The following is a 27,821-nucleotide window of genomic DNA, read 5'->3' as shown; positions in this document are numbered from 1 at the left end:
ATCATGGCCTTTGATCATCCCAAGTAAGAATGATCCTATAAATAAAGCTGAATACCCCATACTGATTTTAATCTGCAAACTAAGCTCTCTCTAAATACATTTTAATTTCTTATCTTTGTATGTCATTTATATAAAGACTCAATACCACTTTTATGATACCATCCTTTAAATAGGAAATGAAACAAACAAATGTAAATGCATATTTAAGAGAGTTATCATAGGAAAATTATTTTCCAATACGTTTTAACATACTTGGCCCCAGGTTCAAGAGGATGTACCTCGTGGCAAGCTTGTTACTTCGACATATCCGTGCGAGGCCAGATCTTGAGAGAGGCTTCCAAGATGGTATTCATCTGCAGTAGCAAACGCAGTGCAGTGCATCAGGTCCTGCGTCAGCGAGATTAGCATGACATGGTTACCAAGGGGCTAATGTGCCTGCGGTGGTTGTCACCTTGTAGGGAGGACTTCATGCTGCAAAGCGAGCATGTGAGAGTTTTCTTCAAACATCTCAAAGTTCAGACAAGGGATGTGAGAAGGATGTAGAAGAAGAAGTCATAGGGAGGCAGATTTCAGCTCAGTCTGAAAGAACTTTCTCCTGCTTGTTAGAAAGATGGAATGGGCTGTCTGAAAAGGGAGCCACCCCCACTGGTTGTGTTTCAAGCGCAGACTGACAAAAGATACAGAGAGGATTAAGGCATCGTACGGATGCCTGGATGAAATGCTATTTAAAGTCTCTCCAACCTTGATTTTCCATGACTCCTTTTCAGAGCAGCATTATTATTTGAGGTCATTTGATAATCTGTCACCGGCCTTGTACAGGCAAAGATTACTTTCAGTCTACAAGGGAATTACAGAATTTTTGCTCTGGTTAATTCTACTCTGGTTAAAAGGTCTGTGGACCTGAGAATGTGTCCGGGCTTGGTGAGTGCTTTGGCTTCTGCACTAGGAGTCTCAGCTGTGTGTACACGTGCGCATTTATGTTGTGTGTGTCTGTATGGCACACTACGGTAAGCAACCCAGCAAAGCACATAGTGTTCTTGTCAAACTGTAGGTAACAAGCCATTAGTGAGTCCTGATGCCGATTTAGTTGCCCCAAACCAGCTTTAAAAAAAGACTAAATAGAATAAAATAGAAAATATTAGAGTACACAATTCACAGTAAGGGTAAATGTTATTTTATGATGTTTTCTGTCACATATATGCCTATGTATGTATACTGACTGGGTCACTATGCATAAAGTAAGATAAATTTCTCACTATGGGATGTGGTCAATAAAGTTTGAAAGCCATGGGCAGCGGCGCAGAATTAGATTCACTAAAAAAAAAATCGGAATAACAATAATGCCTACTTCATAGGGTTTTGTGAAGTTTAAACAAGCTGATTAATGTCAACTGCTTAGAACCATGAACAGGACAAATGTCCAACATTTGTTAGATTATAGTTATTAATACTGCACACCCAGATATGGTTAAACCAGCAAAATCTATGGGAGGTTAAAAAGTTTATCAAGTAATTTACATCTGAGTTTTCATTTGTTTGCAATTTTATATTTTAGTATCTCAATCAGAACCTTAGTGATGCTACTGTTTTTTGATACCTATGGTGCTTTGGCCCATTGTTGGTCAAAAGAAGTTTATGAGTCACTAAACCAAAATTTATTCCTAAGATTTACTCATCTTGGCTCCTAAATTCTTTCCCTTTGTTACATTCCTAGTATGAAGTTCAAGAAAAGTAGTATATTAATTCCTTCCTTCCTCCCACTGCTGTTACCTAACTCCTGGCCCTTTCTCAAGAAATGGCCCAACTCTGCTTTGCCTTTTCTTCAATCTGTTCCACAGCTCTCATGTGTGGTTTAAAAAGTAGCAGAGGAATAAACAGAGGACCTGAAGATACACAGAAACTGAAAAACCTAAAATCTGTAAAACAGCCACTCATAAGCAAAACAACCAATTTTCTAATTGATTTTAATTCCATCAGGAAAAAAAAAAGAGAAGTCAGACAAACTGAAATTGCTGTTGAATGGGAGATGAACGGATGGATGCAGGCCCCTCCTGTTGCAGGTAACTGAGAAGCTGCTTCCCGCAGTCGTTATGAAGGTGAGAACACACTGATTTACAAAAACATACGGATCTACAGAAAGTAAAGATGGTTACTGGAGTGCAGGAATCAGTTATGTGCTTCAGGTTTAGAACTACCAGCTGTTCTTCTAAAGCTTCATGGAGTTAAAAAGACCTGGCAGGATGAGACTAAGAGGGCTGAAAGAAAGGAACCCTGGTAAGAGGCACCAGGTAAGGCCAGGGCTGGCAGGAAGGCGCTACTCTGCCAAAGCTGACAAACTGAAGTTTGCTAAGCAAAATCCCAGCACATTAGTTTGGGATGTCAGAACTACTTCTGGGACTGCAATTGTTTGGGCTGCGGTGGGAAGAGCAGGAGGCAGAGAGGAGAAGACAGCAGATAAGGAGAAGGTCAAGAGCAAGCCCAGTGGAGGATCCTCCCGTGACTGCTGGCACTGGCTGACTTTCTCCAGAATCACAACGGTAAACTCGCAGCCCAGAGAACCATCTGACTCAAGAGTCAACCCTCACAGTGTTTTCAGGATTTGAACAAACTATCAACAATAAATTGCAATTTCACCCAAATCTAGATTTCCACCATCTTTTGCTGGAAAGGAAGGACGATGTGGCAGTAACCCACCAGGGCTGAGGAGGGGGCCTGGCTCTCTGCGATGCAGTCCCTCCCACTCTCCACTGTCTCACACCTGCTACAATCGTACACGATTTTGCACCCTCAGAATTGGAACAAGTCAAGGCATTCAATCACTACTTCCAAGAGGAAATAAATGCTGAGCTGCAAAGAATCAGATTATAAGTTTTTAAACACAATCTGTTTCTACTTAGTCATTCCAAGGACCTTTGCAGATTTTCTGAATATTGTCACCTTTCCTTCCCTCACCATTTCCTATTTAATTTGGCTCAAAGTTCTAGCCAATGTCCCACAGTTTAGATGGCTGAGACAACATTACATAACTTACATGGTGTGCTACGCTATTGTCTGTGTCCTCCTTAAACAGCTGGGATCTGAGCATCTGTTTAAGTTACGAATCTTCTATGAATAAATGATTCACAGTTTTCAAATGTGACTTGTTAGACTTTTTTTTTTTTTTTTAGTTTTATTTCCTCTGCTTTTCAATTTCAAGATTGAATTGAAATCCATTTGGGAAAGGGAAAGCATGTGTCATCTTTGCAGTGTTTTCCCTAAAGATGTTACTTTGTAAAAAGCTTTCATTTTCAGACACTTCTTTTCCTGGATTTTTATAATGAACCATTATTTTTTAAGCACTATCTATACACAGTAAACTTCAGGTTTTAAGATGGGAATCAACAAATCTTATTTAAGATTTATTTGCTCTTAAATAAATGTGCCAAATCAACCTAAAATAGTTACTGGATTTAAGACCTAAATCTATGCTTTTCTATTTTTTTTTAAAAAAAGCCCACAGCCAAGAAAAATCACCGTGTTTCAGTATGTTTCATTCTTCTGGCCACAGAAAAATGTTCCACCAGATGGGGCTAGAAATTTATATATGATTCTGGTTTTAGAGCATCACACACTCTGACAGAATACATTTCTTAAAAAAGAAAGTTTATTTTTATTCAAGTTCTTTTACTTAAAAAAAAATGAGTGCATTACAGTAATACAGTTGCTTCTGTATTACTAAGGAAATGCATGTTTTTCCTATTATGTACAGATTATAGGTGAAAGTTATAAAACATAGATACATTTTATATTACTAGTATAAAGCTTTAGCTTTTAAGCTTTTTGACTACAATCCATGGTGAGAAATTCTTTCACATACACAGTACACACATACATCCCACACCATTAACTTGACATAAAAGCTTCACAAAACAGTATTTACCTTTATCATGAGTAATGCGCTGATACTTTGTGTTCTATTTCATTAAAAAAACAAACCCAACCTCCCTAGTAACCACCCCCTAGTTAATTTTTACAGCACACTGGGGTGTTAGCCTGAACACCACTCCTGGGTACCCCAGCATGCTCTCCCCCATGCCGGTCTCCACGCTGCTCAGAGGGTGGTCCTTGTCCTCTGGCACTGTCCTCCTCAAAGACAGGACAGATCAACAAGAAACACTGATAAATGATGAGCCAATGGGATGTGAGTTGAATATCTCAGTAGGTAACGATCCCTGCAAATGGGACCAGGTGAAGAACAGATTCCAATATAGAAGTTAATACAGATTAACATCACTCAGTCAATTCCACGGGGCAGAGGTAAGAGGGTGTGCTCTAGGGCACACCTGGGGAAAGGGACAAAGCCTGCCTGCTTTGTGGTACAAAGTTGAGTCCTTTTCTGACTTAGTCCAGAGGGGAAGAAAGGGCTGTACCAACACAGGGGATAAGCCAGCTCCATGACGCCCATGGGGAAGCAGCATGGCCCTCTATTTGGGGCATAGAAAAGCCAGTTTCAGCCCCAGGCATACATATGTCACCTTGTTACACCTCAAGACGGTGTTCGCCTGTAAGATTATTAGAGAATAATGTTCCAAAATCATATCGCCTCAGATCACAATAGAAATGCTTTTCGAAATAGAAAAAATTTTCTATTATTTTCCTGCACTCCGAGAAAAACAGCATACTGTTTCTGTTTTTGCAAAATTCCAACTAAGTCACATCTCTGATGTTAAATAATATGTCCTGTGTCAGGACCCAGGAAATAAATGACTCCTTAAACTTAGTGAGGGAAAAAAATTATTTCTTGTAAGACAGTCTTAGGTTTTTTTCTTTTGTTCCCATTAGACAACAAGAAAGGTACAACCCAGGATGATTTCTGCCTTTCTTTAATCCTGGGGCTTCCTGGAACTAAATCTTCAACTAGATTATTCATATCAGGTATCTGATGATTATTTATTTCTCTGTGAACTGTCTGCTGTATTTTAAATATAATGCTTTTATTATCTCATTTGAAAGTATATTAAATTTTAAAATTCTACTTCAAATCCTTTCCTGGAAGCAGAAAAAAAAATCTAAAGAAAAATAAAAAACAGAATTTAAGAAATTGCTTCCAAGTTTAAGGAGAGCCCAAAAGAAATAATGAGTCTTTGACAGTTTACAACAAACAACTACAAAAAAAGGTGACATCTCGACCTTACCAGCCTCTTCCTGAGAAACTTGATTCCACTCTGGGCTCCCAGATGAACAAAAGAAAAAAGGGACTTGATCTTCCTCTTTTTTAGATCTGCCATGAATTCAGGTTTCTACACTTAATTTCATCTCAGTCACTTAAATACTGAATTCCTCTGACAATCAGAGCTAAACAATGTAATTAAAAACTCAGGAGCTAGGAGGAAAGGAGAGTAGAACAGATACAACACTTCCGTCTTTATATCCTGGATTCAGGGAAGACAAGCAAGAATTTAAACAAAGCTAGAATCCATAACAAAAATCATTAACCAGCTCCTAACTTCACAACCTGAGGATCAGAAGTGAAGGTCTCACCTTTTCAAAGGAAGTCAACCACACAGTAAAAAAACACACCCGAATTAAAAGCGCTCAGGGTCTACTTCTCAGAATCGAGATTTTTATGACAGACATTCTAATCTGTTTCCTGATAGATTCAGAAAGTCTTATCAAGTTTTAAATATTTGACACTCCTATTTGTAATGCTGATGACCAGAGACATCAAAGATCCCTTCGCTTCTCTTTTACTCTTTCCAATTTAATACACATTTACCAAGTATAAGGCACAATTTTAAGTATCATGCAAGACACACAGCTTAACAAAGGGCTTGATTCTGACCGTAAATATTTTAATAATAAATTAATCACCATTTGCACAAACTGTAGTTGAGAAATTCCCATAAACTTCTTAACAGTGACAAAAAAACACCCCCTTCAACCTTAAAAGGATAAAAAAGCAAAAACCTCCATTCTGCTTCATTGATTCTACCTTACCATATCAAAGGGGAAAGCATAGCTCAGTGGTAGAGTGCATGCTTAGCATGCACAAGGTCCTGGGTTCAATCCCCAGTATTGCCACTTAAAAATAAATACATAAATAAACCTAATTACCTACCCCCACCAAAACAAAACCAAAAACTCTACCTCACCCTGTCACTTCACCACCTCCTCCCATGAAGTCACAATCAGCTAATGAATGCTTACCTGTCTGCACAGTTAATAAAAAAGATTGTTTAAATTTAATATAGAATCCCTACAGTTTGACTTCATTTATTTATTTTTTTTACATGAGCACTTTTACAGCACCATTTCTAGATGGGACTTAATACTAGTCTTTTTCAAAATTTTCTTTAGGCCATTAACTAATCCTTTCACAAACTATATTTTTATGTTTATTTGCCTGTATTTTGCCTTCGTATGTATCACTACTTCTTAAAATGAAGATGTTGACTCTCTTTGGAGATAACAAGTTTTACCATTAGGCTTCAAAGATCTTTTTTTGGGGGGGGAATTAGACTGACTGATTGATGGATGGATGGATGGATGGAGGTACTGGGGACTGAACCCAGGACTTCATGCATGCTAAGTATGACACTCTACCACTGAGCTGTACCCTCCCCTCTAGGTTTCAAAGATCTTGATGAAAAAAGTGCTGAGCTTCACTCTGGTTCTCCTTCGTTGGCAGTCAGGCCATGGTGCAAAATACAGGGGTTTAGAGCGATTATTATGCAACAGTAGCACCGCCACCACACACATGTATTTTTACCTCATTCACAGACAGAACTGGAAGGTTGGTCCTGGATGGCTGCCTGGTCCTCGATGCTTTTAGTGGTCTCTTGATTTGTGGAAAGTCTTGTTTAGGAACAAGTGTTTCCGTTGATATAGATGAGTAATGCCTCCCTAATATTTTTATAAACCACTTAGAACCTAATAGATTCGGCTTGTGGGTCACTTTCCTGTGAGTATCAAAGGGTTTCCTGGTTGGAAGGTGCGCTTTTGCATCTTGGCCACGCACAGAGTTTAATGGAGAGAGTACGTTTGTATTTGATATTTTCTGGTTCATTTCCAGCATCTGGGACTTATTCAAACTACCCGTTGCCGTATCAGGAAAGAACAAATCCAACTTCTGACTTCTTGTCAGGGCGCTGTATGTTGTAGTCTCAAGCAGCTTCAAGGTTCGATGAACAAGTCTTTGGCACTGACGTGTTTTTGATAAAATATACTGAGATCCGGCCAGGGCTCCGAGAAGTCTGGCTGACATCACTACATCTCAAGCTAGAAAAAAAAGAATTCAAAGTTCAAGTTAAAAAAATTTTTTTTAATATATAATATTTTCCTAGGTAATAGATATATTTCTTCAAAACAATTTGCAAAATAGATACATCTTAACTTAAGCCTAGTAAAAGAATGAGGTTAAAAAAATAAATACAAGTGTTTCCACCACCTCCCCTTTAGTCAACCTTTGGATTGCTTCATTTACTTCACTATATGTCAACCATTTAAAACAAAATCAGTACTTATAAATTCCTTTATTCAAAATGTATTCGGCCTTCACAATGAGATAAGCAATGAGCCAGGGCCCAGGGATGCACGTAAGAAAGGACAGGGTCCCCGGCATCACGCTGATGGTCTCCTGGAGGAGACCCGCATGTTCAATGGCTCATTGTAACTAAGTGGACAGCCCTAGACCCCACCAGAGAACTGCAGTAGAAGGTGCTAAGGAAACACACAAGGAGCTTGCCTAATTCTACAGTCAGGAAAGGCTCCCAGAGGATCTGAGCTGATTCTTGAAAGGGAAGGTGCTTTTCAGGTTGGGGTTGGGCACGGCAGTGGGGGTAAAAGATGTGAAAGACACATACAGCTCCCCAAAGGAAACACTGTATATAAATAATTTCCCCTTATTCAGGAATGGAATACTTGTTCTTTAAAAGTAAGCCTACGGTAGGTAATCAATAATAACTTTTCTTTGACAAAATCATATGTCAGATGCTGGATGAACCAACCATCTCAGTACTCACAGTCTAGCGGGGGAAACAATGATATGATCCATACTAAACCAGAGTGTATCAACTGCTTCAGGGCGCAGAGCAGGGAGCATCTGGGTGAGGGTGCGTGGGAACTACCACAGAGGGGACATGTGAACTGGGTTTCAAAAGAGCAGAGAGGTCAGCAAGTCAAACACCCCAGGTACACAGCTTTGTTTACCTGACAAACAGGGTGCAACGGCAGGGGAGGCAGGAGTAAGCTGGACGGGATCAGGGTTGAAAAGGAGCCCGATCCTAAGTCCTGATCCTGAAGACTTTCCACAGGGAGAGGGCAGCCTGCCTTTTCATGTGAGACACGCATTTCACAAACACATCTTTGGTAAAATCTTAGAGGAGGAGCTGAGAGAGACTAGGACATTGCTTTCTGAGTTCTCTGTATCCAGCAAGTGCTCTGCCTCCCCGCACAAGGACCCCATGAAGTACTGCACAGATAAACTGCTACCTGCTCACAGCCAGCAATGCAGAGACAGAACGAAACCCTAGCTGTTCCCACTTTTACAGACTACGCTGTAACCACTGCATATATTACCTCCCTTTAAAAGGATGAAGACAAAAATGAGTCACTGTGATCTCTAGGACGTAGAACCTGCAACTTTCCAAGTACTTCAAAAGTTGGAATTTTCTGTTTAGCTCTGGTCCAAATGGATCTTCTAGTTCACCTTAAACTAGTACTATTTATTCCTTGCCAGCTGAATCAGCGGGTTTTGAAGAACCTAATTATACAATATTTTAGGAATCTGTATATAGAGACCTGGATTCTTCCATTCTCTTCTAGGAAATTCTTACCTTCAAGCTCTAAATCCTGCCTTCACACAGAGGTGGGGACAAAGGATATAAAAGCTACAGGACAAACAATTGTGTTTTCTCTTTTTATTTGCTGAGAAAAACAGAGGAGTAGCATTTAAGGTGTCTGATACACACACAAAATTATTTAGGCTTTGTTAAAAACTAGAACACATCTTAGAAAAGTGAAATTTTAATTGTACAAATTATATTTAAAGATAAGCACGCTAGATTTTTAGTAACCTTGTGTTTTATGTAACATTTTGGGCATCAAATTCCCGAGCTCTACACTGTCCTTGTGATTCTTGATGGTTTCTCCATCCGTGCAGATTGGTGGGGGGCGTGATCCTTCCAACCCCGACCTCCTCTCCCCAAGTCATTCTGTCTCCCACCCTCCCTCAGCCGCTCACTCCCAGGGTCAGATGCTCTGAGTTGTATCATGGCCATTAGGCACACGTGGCTTTTGAGCACCTGAAATGTGGCTCTATAAAATAAAATGTAAAACTTTTTGGTATCTCGTATTTTACACTTAATATAAAAAAGCAGACTGTCTCAATAATTTTTATATTGATTACTTTTTGAAATAATATATTTACATATATTGGGCTAAATAAATAAAAATTAATCTCACCTCTTTATTTTTACTTTTAAAATTTCTAGAAAGGTTAAAATGTCAGTGTGGCTTGTATTGAATTTCTTTCTTTTTTTTTTTTTAATGGTGGTACGGGGGATTGAACCCAGGACCTTGTGCATTCTAAGCATGCGCTCTACCACCGAACTATACTCACCCCTCTTCGTATCATATTTCTGTTGGAGAGTCCTGCTCTAGACCCATTACCAATAAGTACAATTTCATATTCTCAACTTCAAGCATTCTACTCTCCAAAGACCATCTCTGATCATTCATACTCACTCCTTCCATCACCCAGTTCCAACAATCCTTCAACCCCAACAGGACCTACAATTCAATGATCCAACCATCTTTTCACTGTCCCTCCTTCCCCACTTCACTTCCTCCACACTTGGCTCTATTCCCTGATCCACCAGTATACTCCCTCTCTGCCACACACCTCAAATCCCCCGCACCGCCCTCAACTTGCACACACCCACGTGACATAACCTTGAATTAAACAGAATTCACCGTGTACTCGTGCCGGTACTCCTGCAGCTCAGCGTGGCTGGAGACAGACAAGCGACCAACCAGGCAACTGTCTGGTCTCACTTTAAAATCCTGACCGCTCGCTTCAGGTGGGCCTTTTATGCCACTCAACAATCTTAATACTGTATTTCGCTACTATCATTCCCTCTCTGTTCCCTCCTTACACCTTCAGTGCTTCCTCCTCCTTTCTCAGTCTCAATAATGACCCTGCTTTGTCTTTGGTTGACAAGACAGAAACAGTCAGAAGAGAACTTCTACCAGCTCTGGCCATCACCTGCCTGCCCACCTACTGCTTTTGTGCCCATATACTTTTGTCTTCCCTTCTGCTGCTACAGATGAGTTGCCCATGGTCCCATCTACAGCCAGGTCCCCCGTCTGCACACCTTCCCTGCCTAGAGAAGGCGTGGCTTCTCCCCTGTCTTGCTCAAGCTATGTATTTTTCTCTTTTTACCAGCACATTCCTATTAGCATACAATTAGGCTCTAATTTCTCCCATCTTATAAAAGCAGCTGTCCCCTGACTCCATTTCCCCTTTCAGGTACTATGCCTTTTCTTTGAGCTCCTTTCTTTTTAAGAGGAGTTTTATCCCCTGTCTCCATCTCCTCTCTCTGATTTTTTTTTTTTTGAACCGACTCCAATCGGGCTTTCATACCTATCACTTTACCAAAACCCACCTGTCAAGGCCAGCAGTGACCTCCACATTTCTGAATCCAATGGTCACTTCTCCATCTTTTGAAATTTTCCTGAAAATCCTATTCTTCCCAGTCTCCTCCACTCATGAAATAGCAATTACATCCTTATTTTGCTAAAGCCCCAAACCTGCAGTCCATCTCAACACTTCTCTTCATTCTCCATATCCATTCTGTCAGCAAACCCCACTGGCTCTGTCTGGACCAGTCCTCACCACCAACACTGCTACCTCCCTGGTCCAAGCTGCTGTCTTTCCCATGGATTACTGTCGCAGCCTTCTAACTGGTTTCCCAACTTCTTTCTTCAGATTCTTCTCAACAAAGCAACCAAACTTCAGTAGGATCACATGTTTCCTCTTCGTAAAATGTGATGATGGCCTCTCATTTCACTTGAAATTAAAATGGACTGCATGGCCCTATAGTCTGTGGCCCCTACCACCACTCTAACATCTCCTTCGGCTTTTCTTCCTTGCTCATTTTGCTGCAGTCACTCTGGCCTCTGGATCTTTGCACTTACTATTCCTGATATTCCTCTCCCAGGTATCTGCTAGTCTCATTCCCTCCCTTCCTTCGGACCTTTGCTCAAATATCCTACCCAGGGAGTCTCCCCAACCACTTCATTTAAATTGCACACTAGCACCCACACTCTAGCTTCCACCGGTTTGTATTTCTCCATTGTATTTCACATCACTTGCAAATAATTTGCGTTTTTACTTTATTAACTCCCACAACAAATTATGAACTGAGTTCCTATCATGTGCCAGACATTGTCCTACCTGCTGATAACACAGATGAAAACAAAATAGACAAAAATCCGTCTTCTGAAATTTACATCACATTGGGGTGACAATGAACATGGTAAATCAGTAAAATATACACTAGACAGTGATAAAGTCAAAGGGGAAAAACAGAAGAGGAAAGAACAGATCTTTGTTTCTCTCTGTCCTGTAGAATGTAAGCTCCTTGAGGATAAAAATTTGTCTTTTGTTCATTTAGTGCCTTCTGTGATCACAGTGCCCAGCACACAGGAGGTATTCAACTCATTTTTTTTTTGAATAAAATACAAGGCAGCTACTCAAGTTTTGGACACTTTTTAAGAACTATACACCAACTGTACCAGCTAGGCTACGATTCAATGATAAGTGACGCTAATCTTTGGGAACATGCCTTTCAATTCCTTAAGCTGCTCAAAATTATTTTTATTTTTGCAGTTACCGCTATTCACTGGCTCAAAAAAGGGTTCAGTACGTGTGTCTGGATTGAGTGCTTTTCCCTCCCAGTTAAGTCGATCAAAGATCATTGTAATAAGCAGGGGACCATAGCGGTATCAGGGAAACCTGTAACGAGAGAGGTTCAGGGTGGCAGGGAGCAAAGTCGGGGACCGCTGTGGGGGACCCTACAAGCTCCCAGAAAAAGGCAGTGCACTAACCTCTCCGCCGGAAGAGAAGAGGAACGTGCCAAGGGCGCAAGCCTCCCAGGCCGGCCGTAGGAAAGACAGAGTCCCCGGAGCAGCCTCGCGCTCCCGGCAGCCAGTCTTAACCCCGACCAGGCGCCCCGCCCAGCGCCCGACGCTGCGCAGGCGCTCGGGACCCCAGGCCCTACGGAGCCCGAGCCGCTGGGTCCACGTGACCGCCGGACCACGTGACCTGTGCAGCCGTGACCTTTTCCGCTCCCTAGTCTCTGAGACCTCCCGGTCCCTGCTTGCTTCCGCCTTCCGCCCGCTTCCTTATTCCGCTTCTCTCGTCGCCCTCAGTAGTCCCCGCCTTCGTCCCCGGAAGATCTCCGTGTCCTCGAGCCGGCCATTGTTTGTCTCTTCTACCGGCGCCAAATAAAGTTTCTTCATTCAAAAACGTTTTTTTAACCCATACCCCTCCCTTTCTCAGCTCCTCCCTCGCGCCGGCACCGCCCCTCTTCCTGCGGCGGGCGAGACTCGAGCGTTGGCGCGGGGATCGCGGAAGGTGATGGCGGGGCTGCCGGACTCTCTCTCGGGACAGGACGTAGGGTTCGTGTCGCTTTCCTCGTCCGTCGGGAACCTGTGGGTACCAGCGGGGAAGCAGCAGCGGCCGGAGGCGCCTGCTCCCTGCCTCCCGCGAGTTCCATCCAGCGGTCGGGCTCCACTTCCCGGGGGCGGCTACTGGGTTTCCAACGACTCCTGTGGAGGCGACGGCGAGGCGGCAGCTCTCCGGGCTTCAGGCTCGGATCGGCTTTCCAGTGCGGTGATTCGTGGCTGCTTCCTGCCTACTTGGGAACGGACTGCGAGCCTCGCTGAAAATCTCCGTTTACCCCCCACCTCTCTCTGCGGTGATCGTTTAGGGGTTTTGATAGCCTTATAGTAATTTGTATCGAACAGTTAACTTGTCTCTGAAGAGGTTCGATACTGTGTTGTCTTCACTCCCGCGTGACTGTCTTGAGAGTGTATGCCCCCTTTCAGAGTGTTGCAGCGCGAAGCTTTAATCGTATTTAATTAATAAACCTACTTGGTTTAAAGTTCTCTGCAAAAGTTAGGGATCTTAGATCTATTGAGAATTGCTGATCAGATTAATTCATAATCCCACTGTAAAAAATGCCTGTACCTTCTTGTTTTTGTATAGATTCCATTAAAAAAATCTTTGCATAAATTGAAAGGCCTAATTTATATTTGCAGTATGTCCTTACTGCAAAATATTGCAGAACACTTAGAAGAAATTGGCCTTACCAGTAGTAGATTGAGGACAGTGAGTCACCAATGTCCCAAAATTTAAGCGTGTACTCCCTAACGACCTTCAGGGTTGTGCAAATATAGGGAGGGTGTGCGTCCTTAAATGTTGAGACCTAGGCACCTCTGCCTTCACCCTATTCCTGTCCTGAGACCTTAGCTTTAGAGATGCAGATCTCTGAGGAAATTCAGTCGCTGGAAAAATAGTAACACTTTGCAATTCAGTAAAATACCAAAGGACTGTCACTTTTTTTTTTTTTTTTTGTATCTACAGCCTTGGAAAATTCAGCTGTCTGTTGATTTAATGTTCCTTCTCTTCTTCTAGGAAATTAGTTGCAATTCTTAAAAGTTAAATTCTAATCAGAGCAGTTACTATGCTTATTAAAACCTAGTCACTGTAAAACACAATCAAAGCATTTTTGCAATTTTTTCCTTTAAGTTTTATGGTTAACATTTGAGGAAGCCTCTTGAATAAATACTCAGGGTATAAAACTCTATTTTTAAAAATTGCAATAAGATACTTGAATTTTTAGAAGTGCGATGATCCCAAATTAAAGTTAGAATAGGAGATTTGAGCAGAGGTATTTCAACTTTCTTCATTTTTACTTTTGTCTCTGGTGATCTGAAGATGTAACTGAACTGATACTCAAAGTTTTGTGCTCTCTAAAAACTGCATAGAATTTCATCACTTACTAAAGTCTGTTTTCTCTAACTGAACCATGTATTTGCTTAAAAAACTAATTACACATCTAATGATACTCTATAAATCTTGGATTTTGTATGTCGAAAATGAAGAATATCTTTAATTTTTGATGCATGTATACTCAAGTTTTTCCTCATCTCCAGCTTTCTTCATTCTTTGACAGTTCTAGAAAATCTTTAATTTTCTGCTTGGGAGAACAAGATGGTAACATGCCTTAATTTTGTTTGGGGGCAGAATAGACGAAAGGAGTTACTGTGCAGGTAGAGAAGGCAGAAGGAAAAACCTTTGAAAAGAATTAAAGTTGGCTGAGAATATAAACTGACAAAGGGAAAAGGGAGAAGCAGGTTCATAAGTATCTTACATTCTTTATGTTCTTCTAGAACCGTAGAGTCTTTCAGGCAGTTTTACTTCCATTGCCTCATTCATCTTTCTAAGCCAGAGAAGTCACTTAGTAAGTAATAGATCTGGGAAGAGAGTCTGTTTGATTTTTAGGATTGTTCTTTTTCTGTCTTATCACATTGTTAAACTAGTTTCTGGTTAAGGAGAATAAAAGGAATACAATGAGAAAGATAAGAATGATTAAACAGACTCCAGGGGAGAGTCTGAGGTTTGAGGCACAAAGAATGCTTAGCTTTCATGATACACCAGAGGGGTTTTCAGATTTTCCTCTGTGTTATTATAGGAGTTGGGCAGTGCTGGTTTACCTTACAGTGGTTGTATTAAAAGTAATTCAAATTTAAATGAAGTGTTCCAGAAACTGAAAGATGACCAGTCTTCTAGTGTTAATGCCACTAAGTAATATATTGTGAATGTGACTCTCTTTTCTAGGTCATTTGCATATCTTACAATTAAAGACAGAATACCACAGATCTTAACCAAGGTTATTGATACATTGCATCGACATAAAAGTGAATTTTTTGAGAAACATGGAGAGGTAATTGTGTTTTAACTTTATTTAGTTAGTTAGTTAACGCTAACAGAGTTAACAGAAGGAGAGTTAACAAAGCAGTTTTCTCTGTGTGGTAATAGTCATTCCACCTGGAGATAAAGAACTCTAGCTTATAAGGTGGAACTTTAAAAAAAAAAAAATGCACAAGAGACAAGACAAGAAAGATGATGTTGTTTTGAGATCTGTGTGTGTTTTTTGATTTTTCAACTTAGGAGTTTTTTTTCAACTTAAGAATTTTTGATTTTTCAACTTAGGAATTCTAAGTTTAAATATTTGTAACAGTTTGTGAAAGACATAAAATGTAGTTTTGAAATGTATTATTTTTTCCTTAAACTTAGATACATAAAAATGTGTTATTTTAGAGAAATTATGTATATACATGTATGTACATATATATTTATATTTATAGATAAAATAGGTATAAGTTAATTATATGTAGACTATTTGTATATATACATATAAATTTCTTCCCCATATTTCTGCAGAAAGGCATGGAAGCTGAAAAGAAAGCGATTTCTCTTCTTTCTAAATTACGGAATGAATTGCAAACAGATAAACCAATTGTTCCCTTAGTTGAGAAGTTTGTTGATACTGACATATGGAATCAGTACCTAGAATATCAACAGAGCCTTTTAAATGAAAGTGATGGAAAACCAAGGTGGTTTCTCTCACCTTGGTTGTTTGTAGAATGCTACATGTATCGTAGAATTCATGAAGCAATTATCCAAAGGTGAGTATATGGCCATCAAATAACAAATGTTTAAATAACTTATGCTTTTTTTGAAATTATAAAATGGTAAGTTTTAAAATAAAAACCAGTGGAAGCCTGAATTCAGGTCAGCCGATATTAATGACACTGTTAGATATTTCTGCAAATGTTCTCGATGTAATAGATTCTTGAATTATAATCCACTTGCCTAGAATAGACATAAAATTGAATGTCTGAAGTAGGAACTAATTAAAAATTCTTATAAATACTTTTCTTGTAGAATAAAACAAATTGTACATATTGAGCAAAAACTGTTAATTTGAAATAATTATTTATATAGAAAATCAAGACAGGAGAAAGGATATATTTTGTTCATAAAAGCAGATAATATATCCAAATTAATTTGGTAAAAGAAGTCAACAGAACAGTGAATCACTATATTTATACACTATCTTAATCTTCAGCTCTTTTTTTAAATGGCTAGATTTGAAAAAGAGTAAAAGTTAAACACATGTTCAAAGTAATTCTTTATAGGCTTGTTTGTACTAATTTAATTTTCCTAGGAAAATTCTGATATAGAATTGGCTTATGAAGCAGAGGAGAATGTAATGTAGATCATTCCTTTAGCTCACAGGTTACAAAAATACATGTTTGCTGGGTAAGAGGAATCCTTTGGTATCTATTCCTAAACAGCATAGGATAATTTAAAGCAATTGATTAAACCAGCACTAATAGTAAAATAAAAAGATTACTTTGGGGAACATGCATAAATTTGAGTCTTTTCATTAGTTTTTTTCTGTCTATATAAATAATTTTTAAAATCACAATTTTTTGTTTTTGCTGAATAAGTATGTCTTAGGTCTTATGCTCTAAAAGCAGAATAAATACACTGTTAAAAACATAGCCCATTACCTGACACACAGACCCAAGCAAAAGATTATAGCTAATGCTAGGAACTGACATATATTGAATACCAGCTCTGTTCTAGTTACTTTGCAACCCAGTGAATTAGAGGTATTATTGTGGTTTCCATTTCGCAATGGAGGAAACTGAGGCTCATAGAGATTAATAATATGCTCAGGTTTACATGGTTAGTCAATGGTAGAGCCAGTATTGGAGCCTGGTCTGTGTAAATCAGCTTAGAGCCTGCAGCAAACAAGTAGTACATTTGGATATCAAGGACTAAGGTTAGTCTGAAGTTCTGGGTGGTAGTTTCATAACTTAAGAAAATATTCGTGGTGTTAGACAAAGCTGCTGAGGTGTTGAAACTCTGGGTGGTACCCTGAACAGGTCTAGTGGAGTTTGGAAGTTAGAAAGGTAAAGGGAATGCTGTTTTCTGAGTTTGATTTTAGAGGTGGATCAGGTGCAGAGAATGGAAGATCTAGGACAGAAGCTTATAAACCTGGCCGTGGCTGCATGCTGGTCACCGAGTTTTTTGTTTTGTTTTTAAACATGCATATTTGGAAATTGATAGCACACATTAGCTATAAGATACATTCATGTTACTTATTTACAAAACAGAAACAGACTCACAGACGTAGAAAACAAGCTTGTGGTTACCAAAGGGGAAAGGAGGTGAGGGAGGGATAAATTAGGAGTTTGGGGTTGGCAGATACAAACTACTGTATATAAAACAGATAAACAGCAAGGTTCTTACTGTATAGCACAGGGAACTATAGCCAATATCCTGTAATAAATCATAATGGAAAAGAATATTAGAAAGAATATATATACCTGTCACTGAATCACTTTACTGTACACCAGAAACTAACACATTATAAATCAACTATACTTAAATTTTTAAAAAAATGAACCTTTGTTTTTATAACTTAGGCACGTTTTCTATAGTATTTGATTATTCATCGTTTTACCTATTAAATGAATTGGTTCGTTTTTTTCCCTGATAAATTACTACTTACAAATTAAAAAAAAAGAGAGAGATATGTTCATTGATTTTTGCCCCTTATGCTGAAACATACTTCTAATTTTCTTTATCAAGATGTGTGTTTTGTTTTTTTATCAGAGTTAAATAGTTAAACAGTCTGTAAGTCTTAATATTCAAAGTTTTAGCCATATGTGAAATTTAAGTATATTAAGTAAATATACTGAAAGTATGGAGAAAATGACAGACATTCTTAAGCTCTCATTAAAATGTGATATACAGAACCACGCACGTCTTAAGTGTTCAACAATCTTTACCAGACATGTTTGTGTCCCTAGAGCAGGATCAAGAGGTGGAACCTTACTAGGCCCCCAGACACCCCCTTTAGGTCCCCTTCCAGTCACTACTATCACTGCCCTCAAGGGTAACCACTGTCCTGACCTTTGTTAGTTTTGCCTGTTTTCAAACTTCATTTAGGTGAAATTAAATGGATGTAGTTTTGTGTCTGGCTTCTTTTACTCAGCATTATGTTGGTGAGATTCATCCATATTTTGGCATATAATTGTAAATCATTCATTTTCATTGCTATGTAGTGTTGCATTATATGAATATATGACAATCTATTGTTGATGGATATTTGAGTAGTTTCCAGTTTGGGGTTATTATGAAGAGAGATGCTACAAACATTTGAACACATGTTCTTGAACATACGTGTCTATTTCTGTTGGGTATATACCTAGAAGTGAACCCCCGGGTCAGAGCATGTGCACTTATATGGCTTTAGGAGATTCTAAAAGAACGAACATTTTAAAGTCAGAAGTAATATATAGTCATGTGCATTTGCTCTCTTAAATATGAGGAACAAAGCTTACTTTTACTGTTGAGCTGTGACTTTAAATTAGTGAATGATTTATTAATAAAACACTAAAACAAGGGTCCACAAATTTTTTTCTGTAAAGGACCAGATAGTATTTTAGGCTGTGGGGGCATGTGTCTTTGTTGCAGCCTCTCAGCTGTGCGGTGCAGAAGCAGCTGTCAGCATATGTAAATGAGCGTGACCGGGTTCCAATAGGACATCATTTATGGACACAGAAATTTGAATTTCATGTCTCACAAAATCTTCTTTTTTTGATTTTTCTCAACTATTCAGAAATGTACAAACCACTCTGAGCTTGCAGATCATGCAGAATTGGTGGTGGGCCGGATCGGGTCTGCAACTGTAGTTTGCTGCTCCCTGCACTTGAACTTGTGCATCTAAAAATTTGTGTCCTTTTAAGTCACCTTGAGAGAACTGATTGATTTCAGCAATGCTGCCATTGCTTAAAAATGTCTTTTAATTCTTTGGAACTTCTTTCAGAGCCAGTTTACAAACCTCAGAAAGATTGGTCCCATTTTTTAGTCACTCCTCATTTTTGACTAAAAAATGTTTTATTGCATTTGATTTACACACCTCATTCTACTGAAATTGCTCTGAGTGACTTTTGGCTGTTTCCAAAAATTAACTCCAAAGGATGTGCCATCACTGACAGGACGTTTAATAATGTGCCACACAGGTTCTTAAGAAAATTCCAAAAGAGGAATTCCAAAAGTGCTTTGAGCAATGGCAGCATCCTTGGACAAAGAGTGTAGCTTCCCAAGGTGACTGACTGACTGGAAGGAGGCAGCAATCATGTGGATGTGTAAATTCTGGTATGTTTTTGGTTTTAATCAGTCCCATGGCATCAGCCATATTGTCTTTCTACCCTAAGGTAGATAACCTATGGAAGAAGTAGCTAATTTTGAAGATCAGATGATCTGACTGTCTTTTTGCTACTGGATTCTGGAAGGGCTATTATGTTAGTATTTATACCTTCTTAGTTATGTTTTTCTTCAGCTAGTATTCATATTATTGATCTCTCATTGGCCTGCATGAAGATGTAGCTATGACATGTGTATCACCATTGGTCCAAGTCAACTTGGGAGTAAAAGTTGCCAAAAAAATTAAAAGTCTACACACAAATGATCAAAATTTGTCATTAAAATAAAATTGACATTAGTACTGTCTGATTTAATCTCAAGCCATCATTGGGGTCCCATAATACTCTGTGTTTGACTGTTCTGTTTATACCTTATGTTTCTTACTTGGAACCCCACCACACTGAGCACCCAAAACATGTTTGTTAAAGTAAAGCAATTATCTTGGAATTTTGTTTGTCTTTCTCCTTTCGCCCTGAAAACCCACTGGGTAAATAATTATGGGTATAGTCACTATAATTTTTTAATACTGCCAGTAAAATATTTGATTAAGGAATTTTTGACAGTTAATTAAAATGAGTTTGGGGATTTATTTTTGCATAATTGAGTTTGATTTATTTTGTGTAATTTGATTATTATTTATTTTTGTACAGTTTGATCTGTGTTGTATCTACTAAGAAGTTACTAGTAAGGTTTTAGATGGGGTGCTACTGTTCTCTTTGTTTTAGGGAACTGCAATTACCCAAGTGTTAAAAAAAAAGAAGTAGTTATGTAAATGTTTCACTTATGTTTTTCTCCTACTTTAGTCCACCAATCGATGACTTTGATGTATTTAAAGAATCAAAAGACCAAAATTTCTTTGAGTCACAGCAATCTATCATTGCTTTATGTACTTACCTGCAAGAGCTGATGAAAACTATTGAAGACCTAGAAGATAATCAGCTGAAAGACGAGTTTTTTAAAGTCCTTCAGGTAAATGTAATAATTATCTCCTGAGTGTATTGTTTTTGTAAACAGTTAAAACATAAGTGGGTACTCATTTAACAGCAAAGCATGTTTATATATTGTCATTTAAGCTTTAATTGATTTTATTTTTATTTTTTTTACCATTCTAATAATTGTGTTCAAGAGATGAAAATCCACTTAATCTCTGAAAATGGGTTTTTAAATCTCTTCTATACCAACTGGAGGTGGTTTTAGTGGCACAGGAGTCATCCGGCTTCATAGCTTCTGTCTTTCTTGAGAGAGTCCTGAGGTCGAGTTATTTGATGGGCCCAGCCTGACTTGGCCTTGAATGTTGGCTGGGTCGCTTCTTTGTGGCTGAACCTGAGGCGCAAAGTACTTAATTTTTCTGAGCTTCAGTTTCCTCATCAGTTAAATGAGGATAGTATTATGTGCCTCATAATTTCATGTGAGAGTTAAACTGGATTTGTTCATGGAAGTGTTGGGCAAAGAGTCTGGAACACGGTACTGCTGTGCAGTTATCACCAAGGGTGGGAGCACTCGGGTGGTCAGCGGCTTGTTTAATATGGTTTTATTACGTTTCTTCATCTATCTTATATTAAGTGTAGTTTTTAATTCTCACTCAAGACAGCTTAAAATTTAAAATAACGTACTATAATCAGAACTATTTAAAAATATGTAGTTTTACACAGCAGTGCCCCCAGCCCTCATTTCCCAGAAAAAGTTAGAAAATATTTCCAGAAAGAGATGTTAGAAAGTGCTGTGAAGAGAAATAAAGCTGGGAAAGGAAATCTAGAGTGCTGGGGGCAGGGAGCAGGGGCTGCCAGGGCAGAGGGCGGCTGGGGGGAGCTGCCTGCTGAGGCCCTGAGGGGGAGCCTGCCGGGAGTGTGTGTGTGTGTGTGTGAGAGAGAGAGACTCAGAGACGGAGACAGAGACTTTGTAGGCTATGCTGTGGCGAATGGGGAGCAGAGGTGAAGGGGCTGGGAGGGCCACAGAGGCAAAGGGAAGGACTTGGGATTTTGCTCACAATGAAATGGGAAGCTGTTAGAGGGTTTTGATCAGAAGAGTAACATTAAATGACTTATTTCGAGGGGAGGGTAGAGCTCAGTGGTAGAGTGTGTGGTTAGCACGCACAAGGTCCTGGGTTCAATCTCTAGTACCTCCTTTAAAAATAAATAGATAAATAAATAAATAAATCTAATTATCTCCCACCCCCCAATAATTAATTAATTAATTAATTAATTAATAGTATTTTTAAAAATGTTGTGAAACAGGCAAACCTTGAATAAAAACCCAGGCAACCAGCACAAGAAAAGCAAGTAAATAAATTTTTAAAAAAAAAAGGTCTTTCCTGAGGTCTTTGAAAAAAGAAAAGACTTATTTCAAGAATAACTTCTGAAAACAGACCAAAGACCCAAGCGTAGGAACGGGGAGATCTGTTATTAAAATGACTCAGGCGAGGGCGCACTGGACCAAGTTTGTAGCATTGGAGGTGGTAAATGTCACCAGATTCTGGATATACTTTGAAAGCAGAGGCTACAGAATGTACTGACAGGTTGTGGGGCGTCATGAAGTCCTGATGAAACTTTGAGGGCGAGCAGAGTAAGCTGAATGATGAGGAGGGAAAGGCATATTTTGAGTTTTGAAGAAAAGCTTTTCAGTGTTGTTAACTAGTAAACCTGCTTATTGTTTCTTCCCCTCACTATTCTTTCTGCTTAGCATAGAATTAGAAAAGAAAAGAGAAAAAAGAAATTCAGCATGTCACTCTTTGCCCCTAGCTAGCCCATTTTGGGGGGAAATAATCTTTGAATATGTTCTTTGTCCCTAATCAATCAGTTGCGAAGAAGGTGCACCAGTCTATTTACTGTCATCTAATTCGGCCAGCCACCCCAAACTGCCACTTCGCTCCCACGTAAAGGAAGCCAAAGTTGTCTCCATTAGCTCTCCTGATGACCAGCAGGTTAACTTCCTACAAGAAGCCTGAAGGTGTGTGTTTGCAGGGAATAGTGATCTATTTAAAAGCCATTGCACTCCACCACCGTCCAAATACTTCAGGGCCTGCTCTGTCAAACACTGTTCTGGATGCTGGCCGTATGATTGCGAAGAAAATAGGCCAGTCCTTGCTGTCATAGAACTTGTAACCATGAAGGCGTAAAAACAATCAAATAGTGGCAGAAATAAATACAGAATTATAAACTGGAAGATGAAATGAAGGGAATGTGCTACAGAAAAGAGACCCTGATCTCAGCTGCTGCGCCATGCTGGGCACCACTGTATGTTTCCTCATCAAATTTGGACATTCAAGTTACTATTTAAACCTTATACTTAAAAAAGTTCATTCATTTATCTTTCTTTTAAAAATAATATTCTGAAGAAGTAGATTCAGGAGTAGAGAATAGACTAGTGGTTACCAGTTATAGGGGTAGGGGGACTGGGAGACAAACTGTTAGGTATAAGACAGGCCATGGGATGTATGGTACAACATGGGGCATGCAGCCAATATTTTTTAATAACTGTAAATGGGAAATAACCTTTAAAAATTGTATTAAAAAATTAAAATAATATTCTTGGGTGGAACACGCATTTTCCTCTTGTCTTGAATCACAGACAAGATCACTAGCGCCCGTGTTGGGTAGTATTTATTGAATATTTTTATACGCCGGCTTTTGGGTACGTTAACCTACATGCACTGTGTCAGTTACTTCTCAAAATAACTCCATGAGCTAAGTGCTGTTACTACTGCATTTTTCAGTTGTGGCATCTGAGCCTTGGAGATCAGTTTAACCATGGCCATTTATTGGAGATGCTAGGATTTGAACCGAGGTCTGTCTGATTCCAGAACCTGCAGTCCTAAATATGTAATTTTAGTTACAGCTTAAAAAAATAGGACTACATATCATTTCCTACCAAATAAACGAGTATGATTTCAAAGTGGAATAATAGATTGTTAGAGTTGGAAGAGTCTTAAACATCACTTTGTCTAATTTCTTTATTTTGCAAGTGAGAAAAATAAATCCCAGAGAGGTTGCTGTGTGGTAAGGAAACACAACCAGCAAAAGAAACCGAACAGTTTTAGGGGGGAAAAAGAAATTTTTATTTTTCTCTTGAGTCTGGATTGTAAAGGAAACTCTGTAGCCTCTTTTTATAGCACCTGATCATGTTCTAATAGCTTCAAGATGCAAAAACTGACGATCTGAATTTTTAAATAAGTGCACTAAAATCATTCAAACTGTTCTTTTAAAGTTCATTACGTACTAACTGATTAAAAGTTTCATCATTTTACCTTTTTTAATATAGTATTAGAGAAAATGTAGATTGGGTGGACATTTTATATGAAAAGTTTTGGAGAAATATTTTATGATTTTTGTTTTTGGCAACCCCTCCTCCCATAACATCCTGTACAGTAGAGATTTTGTTGGCTATTCGGAAGAAGGGTAAATGTTTTGTACTTTTTCTCTTTCAGATTTCGCTGTGGGGGAATAAGTGTGATCTGTCTCTGTCAGGTGGGGATACAAGTTCTCAGAAGACCAATATTATCAGTTCTTTGAAAGACCTAAAACCTTTCATTTTAGTGAGTGACATGGAACATCTTTGGTCATTGCTTAGCAATTGCAAGAAAACAAGAGAAAGAGCATCTATTACTCGAGTGGATATCATTCTGGATAATTCTGGGTTTGAACTTATTACAGATTTAGTGTTAGCTGACTTCTTGTTGTCCTCTAAACTGGCTACTGAGATCCATTTTTATGGAAAAACGATTCCATGGTTTGTTTCTGATACTACTATACATGATTTTAACTGGCTAATCAAACAACTAAAACATTCTAATCATAAGTGGATGTCCAAGTGTGGGGTTAACTGGGAAAACCATATTAAAATGGGCAGATGGGTTTACCTCGATCATATGTTTTGGACTCTGCCTCATGAATTCAGTGCAATGTCTCAAGTCGCTCCTGACTTACATGCTGAACTACAAAAGGCACATTTGATTTTATTTAAGGGTGATTTGAATTATAGGAAGTTGACGGGGGACAGAAAATGGGAGTTTACCATTCCATTTCATCAGGCTTTGAATGGCTTCCACCCTGCACCTCTCTGCAGTATAAGAACATTAAAAGCAGAGGTTCAGGTTGGTCTGCAGCCTGGGCAAGCTGAACAGCTCTCAGCTTCAGATCCCAGCTGGATGACCAGCGGGAAATACGGAATATTTCAGTTCGATGGGCCACTCTGACTTGGTGTAGGAACTCTCGGTTGCATAGAAAGATCTAACAGGCACTCTTCGTCCCCAGAAAAGCTGTGTGTGACTTAAGGCACTCATTGGCTTTGCGGTAGCTCTGGGAAGCGTGGCTTCTCAGTGCTCATTTACATACATTGATGCTTTTTTCCTTTGAACGTTTTGCCCCACCACTTTGTTTTGGGGAAAGACAGATTACACTAGTTACAGACATTTACATTTATGTTGGAATTTTAGTAACTTATTTCAAGTTAAATGCATAATTTCAAATGGTTTTAATGAACTTATTTTTTAATTGGGCAGAAAGCAAAATAGAAGCGAATTCTGCTTTTGAAGTTAACATTTAAAAAATGCTATGCTGCATGATATTTAATATTCTAGGAGGCATGGAATTCTATTTAACTTGGTTTTGGGCTCTAGAAATAAGAGCTCTGTGAAAATATAATATATATCTTGAATATGCTTGGTAAAGAGAAGCATTTTTTACAACTGTGATATTTGAACACATGAAAGTAAAACTTACCTCATAAGTTAATTCTAAATTTTGTTCTTGAATATTATTTCAGTAACCAATATTATTTGCACGCATTTGTGTTTTGATTCGGGTGTGAAATGGATGATAGGAAACACAAAATTGAACAGAATGAAGCAAATGTAACATCTTTTACATTCTATTTGTGATAGTCTGTAATCAACTGAAATATGCTATTTTAACACAAGTGTTTTAAATGAATAGGAATGCAGTGCAGTTTAAAAAAATGCTTTAGATAGAAAGGATTCTTATCTGTTGACTTTGGAGGACTACCAACGAGTTAATTCACTTTTTATATTCCTACACATTTACTGGTGATCACCAGCTATAAAAGACTGTAAGTTTCAGGTCAGTCTGTTTTGAAACTGAAATTGGAAATAAACCTGGAAATATTTTCTTGCACTGGAATAATAAAATGAATTGTACTGAAAATCTCACTGGTTTTATTCTACAGTGGGGGAAGGTAAAGAAGGGAAGATTAAAAATGAGGTCTATATAATGAAGAAGCTCATAGTGTGTATTATAGATGTTGTCAAAGCAGTTCTTAAATTATGTCATTTAAGTGGAGTTACAGTCTGTGCCCTACGTGCTTACAATTTTTTTTGGTAAAATGTTTATATAAAGCTGCACATGTTGAATTTACTCTTTTCCTTATCTGTATGTGTTCCTGCTTTAAACATTGTTACCAAAATACTGAGCATGTTAAGAGTTATTTGTAGACAGTTGCCATAGGTTAGAACACAGTTGTGTATTTATATGGACTTCAGAGCCATGGTGTGAGCTGCGGTGTAATATATAACATTTTCCAAAGCACTGGATTTTTTTCTGTTTACCATGTTTTATTAAGAACATGAGAGGAGGATGTATGAGGAAATAGTTGCCCTCCTACAAGAAAGTGAGCAAGGAAGCAAACTAGAGCAAGCAAGGAAGATGGCACTGGAAGAGGAAGTCAAGGTGGCATTTAAAAAATGCTTAGTAGGAGCCAGAGTCCTCCTGTGGTTTTACCAGTTGATTTTTTTTTTTAAACCAGCATTCTTGAGATAAAATTCACATACAATTCATCCATTTAAAGTGCACACTATTTTAGTATATTCACAGGGTTGTGCCACCATTACCACAATCTATTTTCAGAACATTTTCACCTGCCTTAAGAGAAACCCTGTACCGATTAGCCATCGCTGCACTCCCCTCTCCTCAGCACTTGACAGCCAGTAACTTGCTTTCTGTCTCTGGATTTGCCTGTCCTGGACATTTCATATATAAACAGAATCATAAAATACGTGGTCTTTTGTGACTGGCTTCTTCTCAAGGTTCATCAGTTGTAACGTGTATCAGTACTTCATTCCTTATTTTTTTGCTGAGTAATACTCCGTTGTATGGATATACCCTCTTCATCCACTCATCAGTGGCTGGACGTTTGGGTTGTTTCCACCTTTTGACTATTATGAATAATGCTGCTATGACCATTCATACACAGGTGTGTGTTCAGTTCTCTTGGGTATAGACCTAGGAGTAAAGTGCTAGATCATGTGGCAGCTGTGTTTTACATTTTAAGGAACCGCCAAACTTCTCCAAAGCACCTGCAGTGTTTTACATACCCATCAGCAATGCATGAGGGCTCCGATTCCCCCACATTCTTGTCAGCTCTTGTTACTGTCTCTTTCTCGTTGTAGTCATGCTGCTCAGTGTGAAGTGGTATCTCACTGTGGTTTTGATTTGCGTTTTCCTAGTGACTAGTGATGTTGAGCATGTTTTCATGTGTTTATCAGCCATTTGTATATCTGGAGAAATGTCTTCAATTCTTTTCCCCATTTAAAAATCAGATTGTCTTTTTATTGTAGGAGTTTTTAAATCCTCTGATTACGTCTCGTCAGATACGTAATTTGCAAATATTTTCTCCCATTGTCTGGGTTGTCTTTTTCACTTTCTTGATGGTGTTGTTTACAGCACAAGTGCTTTAGATTTTCATGAAGTCCTCTTTATCTGTTTTTTTCTTTTGTTGCAAAACATTGGTTTTTGAACTGCTTCTTAACATCCCTGAAGGGCCACTGAAGTGAGGGCCCAAGACACCCAATGGGCAGGGCTTTGCCTGCATCTCCTGCTCCCCGACCTGTCTCTCCCCCAGCGAATGTGGCCTATGTGTTTGGCACAGGTGCAGAGGGGCCCGATGGGGGAGGCTGAGGCTCTGGAGTCAGCTGGAGGTGAACTTTCCACTGAAGAACTGAGCAATCTAGGGAATCTTTCTCAAAATAGCATCCTCAATTGTTTCAACTGCTCACGATACCATCCTTGGTTAAGTATGAAGTAACTCCTGGATAGAGCAGCTTATAAATGTCATGTACCACTTTTTAGCAAGACATAGATCAATATCTTAGGTATACGATGATGCTAATGTGGATAAAGGGCAGATAAATAATTAGGTGGAGGATGGTGGTTTATGCATCACGGATTTATGTTACTTTTTGATTAAACAGCAAATGAACTAGATTTGTTGGGATGACCCAGCTTTTTCTATCATTTGAGGTGGCATTTAGCATTTGATAAAATAACAGTCGTACTTTTGGACCTTTTAATAGCCAGAACCCTTGAGGTTGTTCAACCTCAAGGTTATGTTTCTATAAAGGAAATTCCCACTGCAAAAGGCAGTATCAACATAGCCCAAACCCTTTACTTACCTTTTAAGAAAACCCTAGGGTGAATCGAAAACACAGCTGAGAGATTTATTAAAATTCCCTCTCCTGCCCATTTTCCTAACAGCTCTC

The 27,821-nt window shown here is 38.9% G+C and overlaps 2 protein-coding genes across 4 annotated transcripts in view; one reads left to right on the top strand and one right to left on the bottom strand.

Moving 5' to 3' along the window:
• RMND1 (required for meiotic nuclear division 1 homolog) overlaps nt 1-12,243 on the bottom strand; it is a 38,426-nt gene extending 26,183 nt beyond the window's left edge. For 2 of the 3 annotated variants that reach the window (XR_004138377.2, XM_010994010.3), the window contains exons 1-3: nt 12,088-12,243; nt 6,749-7,257; nt 279-387 (exon numbers count right to left, since the gene is read on the bottom strand). Coding sequence is in view for 1 of the 3 variants with exons in the window: in XM_010994010.3 (XP_010992312.2) it covers nt 279-387; nt 6,749-7,243 (604 nt within the window). In the remaining 2 variants the exon portion in view is untranslated. The other variant, XM_064486572.1, reaches the window with a different exon arrangement.
• A 291-nt stretch (nt 12,244-12,534) lies between these two features.
• Nucleotides 12,535-25,491, top strand: ARMT1 (acidic residue methyltransferase 1). The gene is made up of 5 exons (XM_010994011.3): nt 12,535-12,660; nt 14,885-14,990; nt 15,491-15,735; nt 20,137-20,302; nt 23,757-25,491. The coding sequence occupies exons 1-5, from the start codon at nt 12,620-12,622 to the stop codon at nt 24,522-24,524; spliced, it is 1,326 nt and encodes a 441-aa protein (XP_010992313.1). The 5' UTR covers nt 12,535-12,619; the 3' UTR covers nt 24,525-25,491.
• Nucleotides 25,492-27,821: the final 2,330 nt, after the last annotated feature.

Source organism: Camelus dromedarius, chromosome 6 (assembly GCF_036321535.1).
Source record: "Camelus dromedarius isolate mCamDro1 chromosome 6, mCamDro1.pat, whole genome shotgun sequence".
In the NCBI taxonomy this organism is placed as follows: Eukaryota; Metazoa; Chordata; class Mammalia; order Artiodactyla; family Camelidae; genus Camelus; species Camelus dromedarius.
This window is presented reverse-complemented; position numbering and strand designations above follow the sequence as displayed.

Excerpts from the sequence above, each read along its gene's own strand:
- ARMT1 (XM_010994011.3), top strand. The coding sequence starts at position 12,620 with ATGGCGGGGCTGCCGGACTCTCTCTCGGGACAGGACGTAGG. Across the intron at positions 12,661-14,884 it reads CTCTCGGGACAGGACGTAGG|GTCATTTGCATATCTTACAA; the intron begins GTTCGTGTCGCT and ends TCTCTTTTCTAG. Across the intron at positions 14,991-15,490 it reads TTTTTGAGAAACATGGAGAG|AAAGGCATGGAAGCTGAAAA; the intron begins GTAATTGTGTTT and ends ATATTTCTGCAG.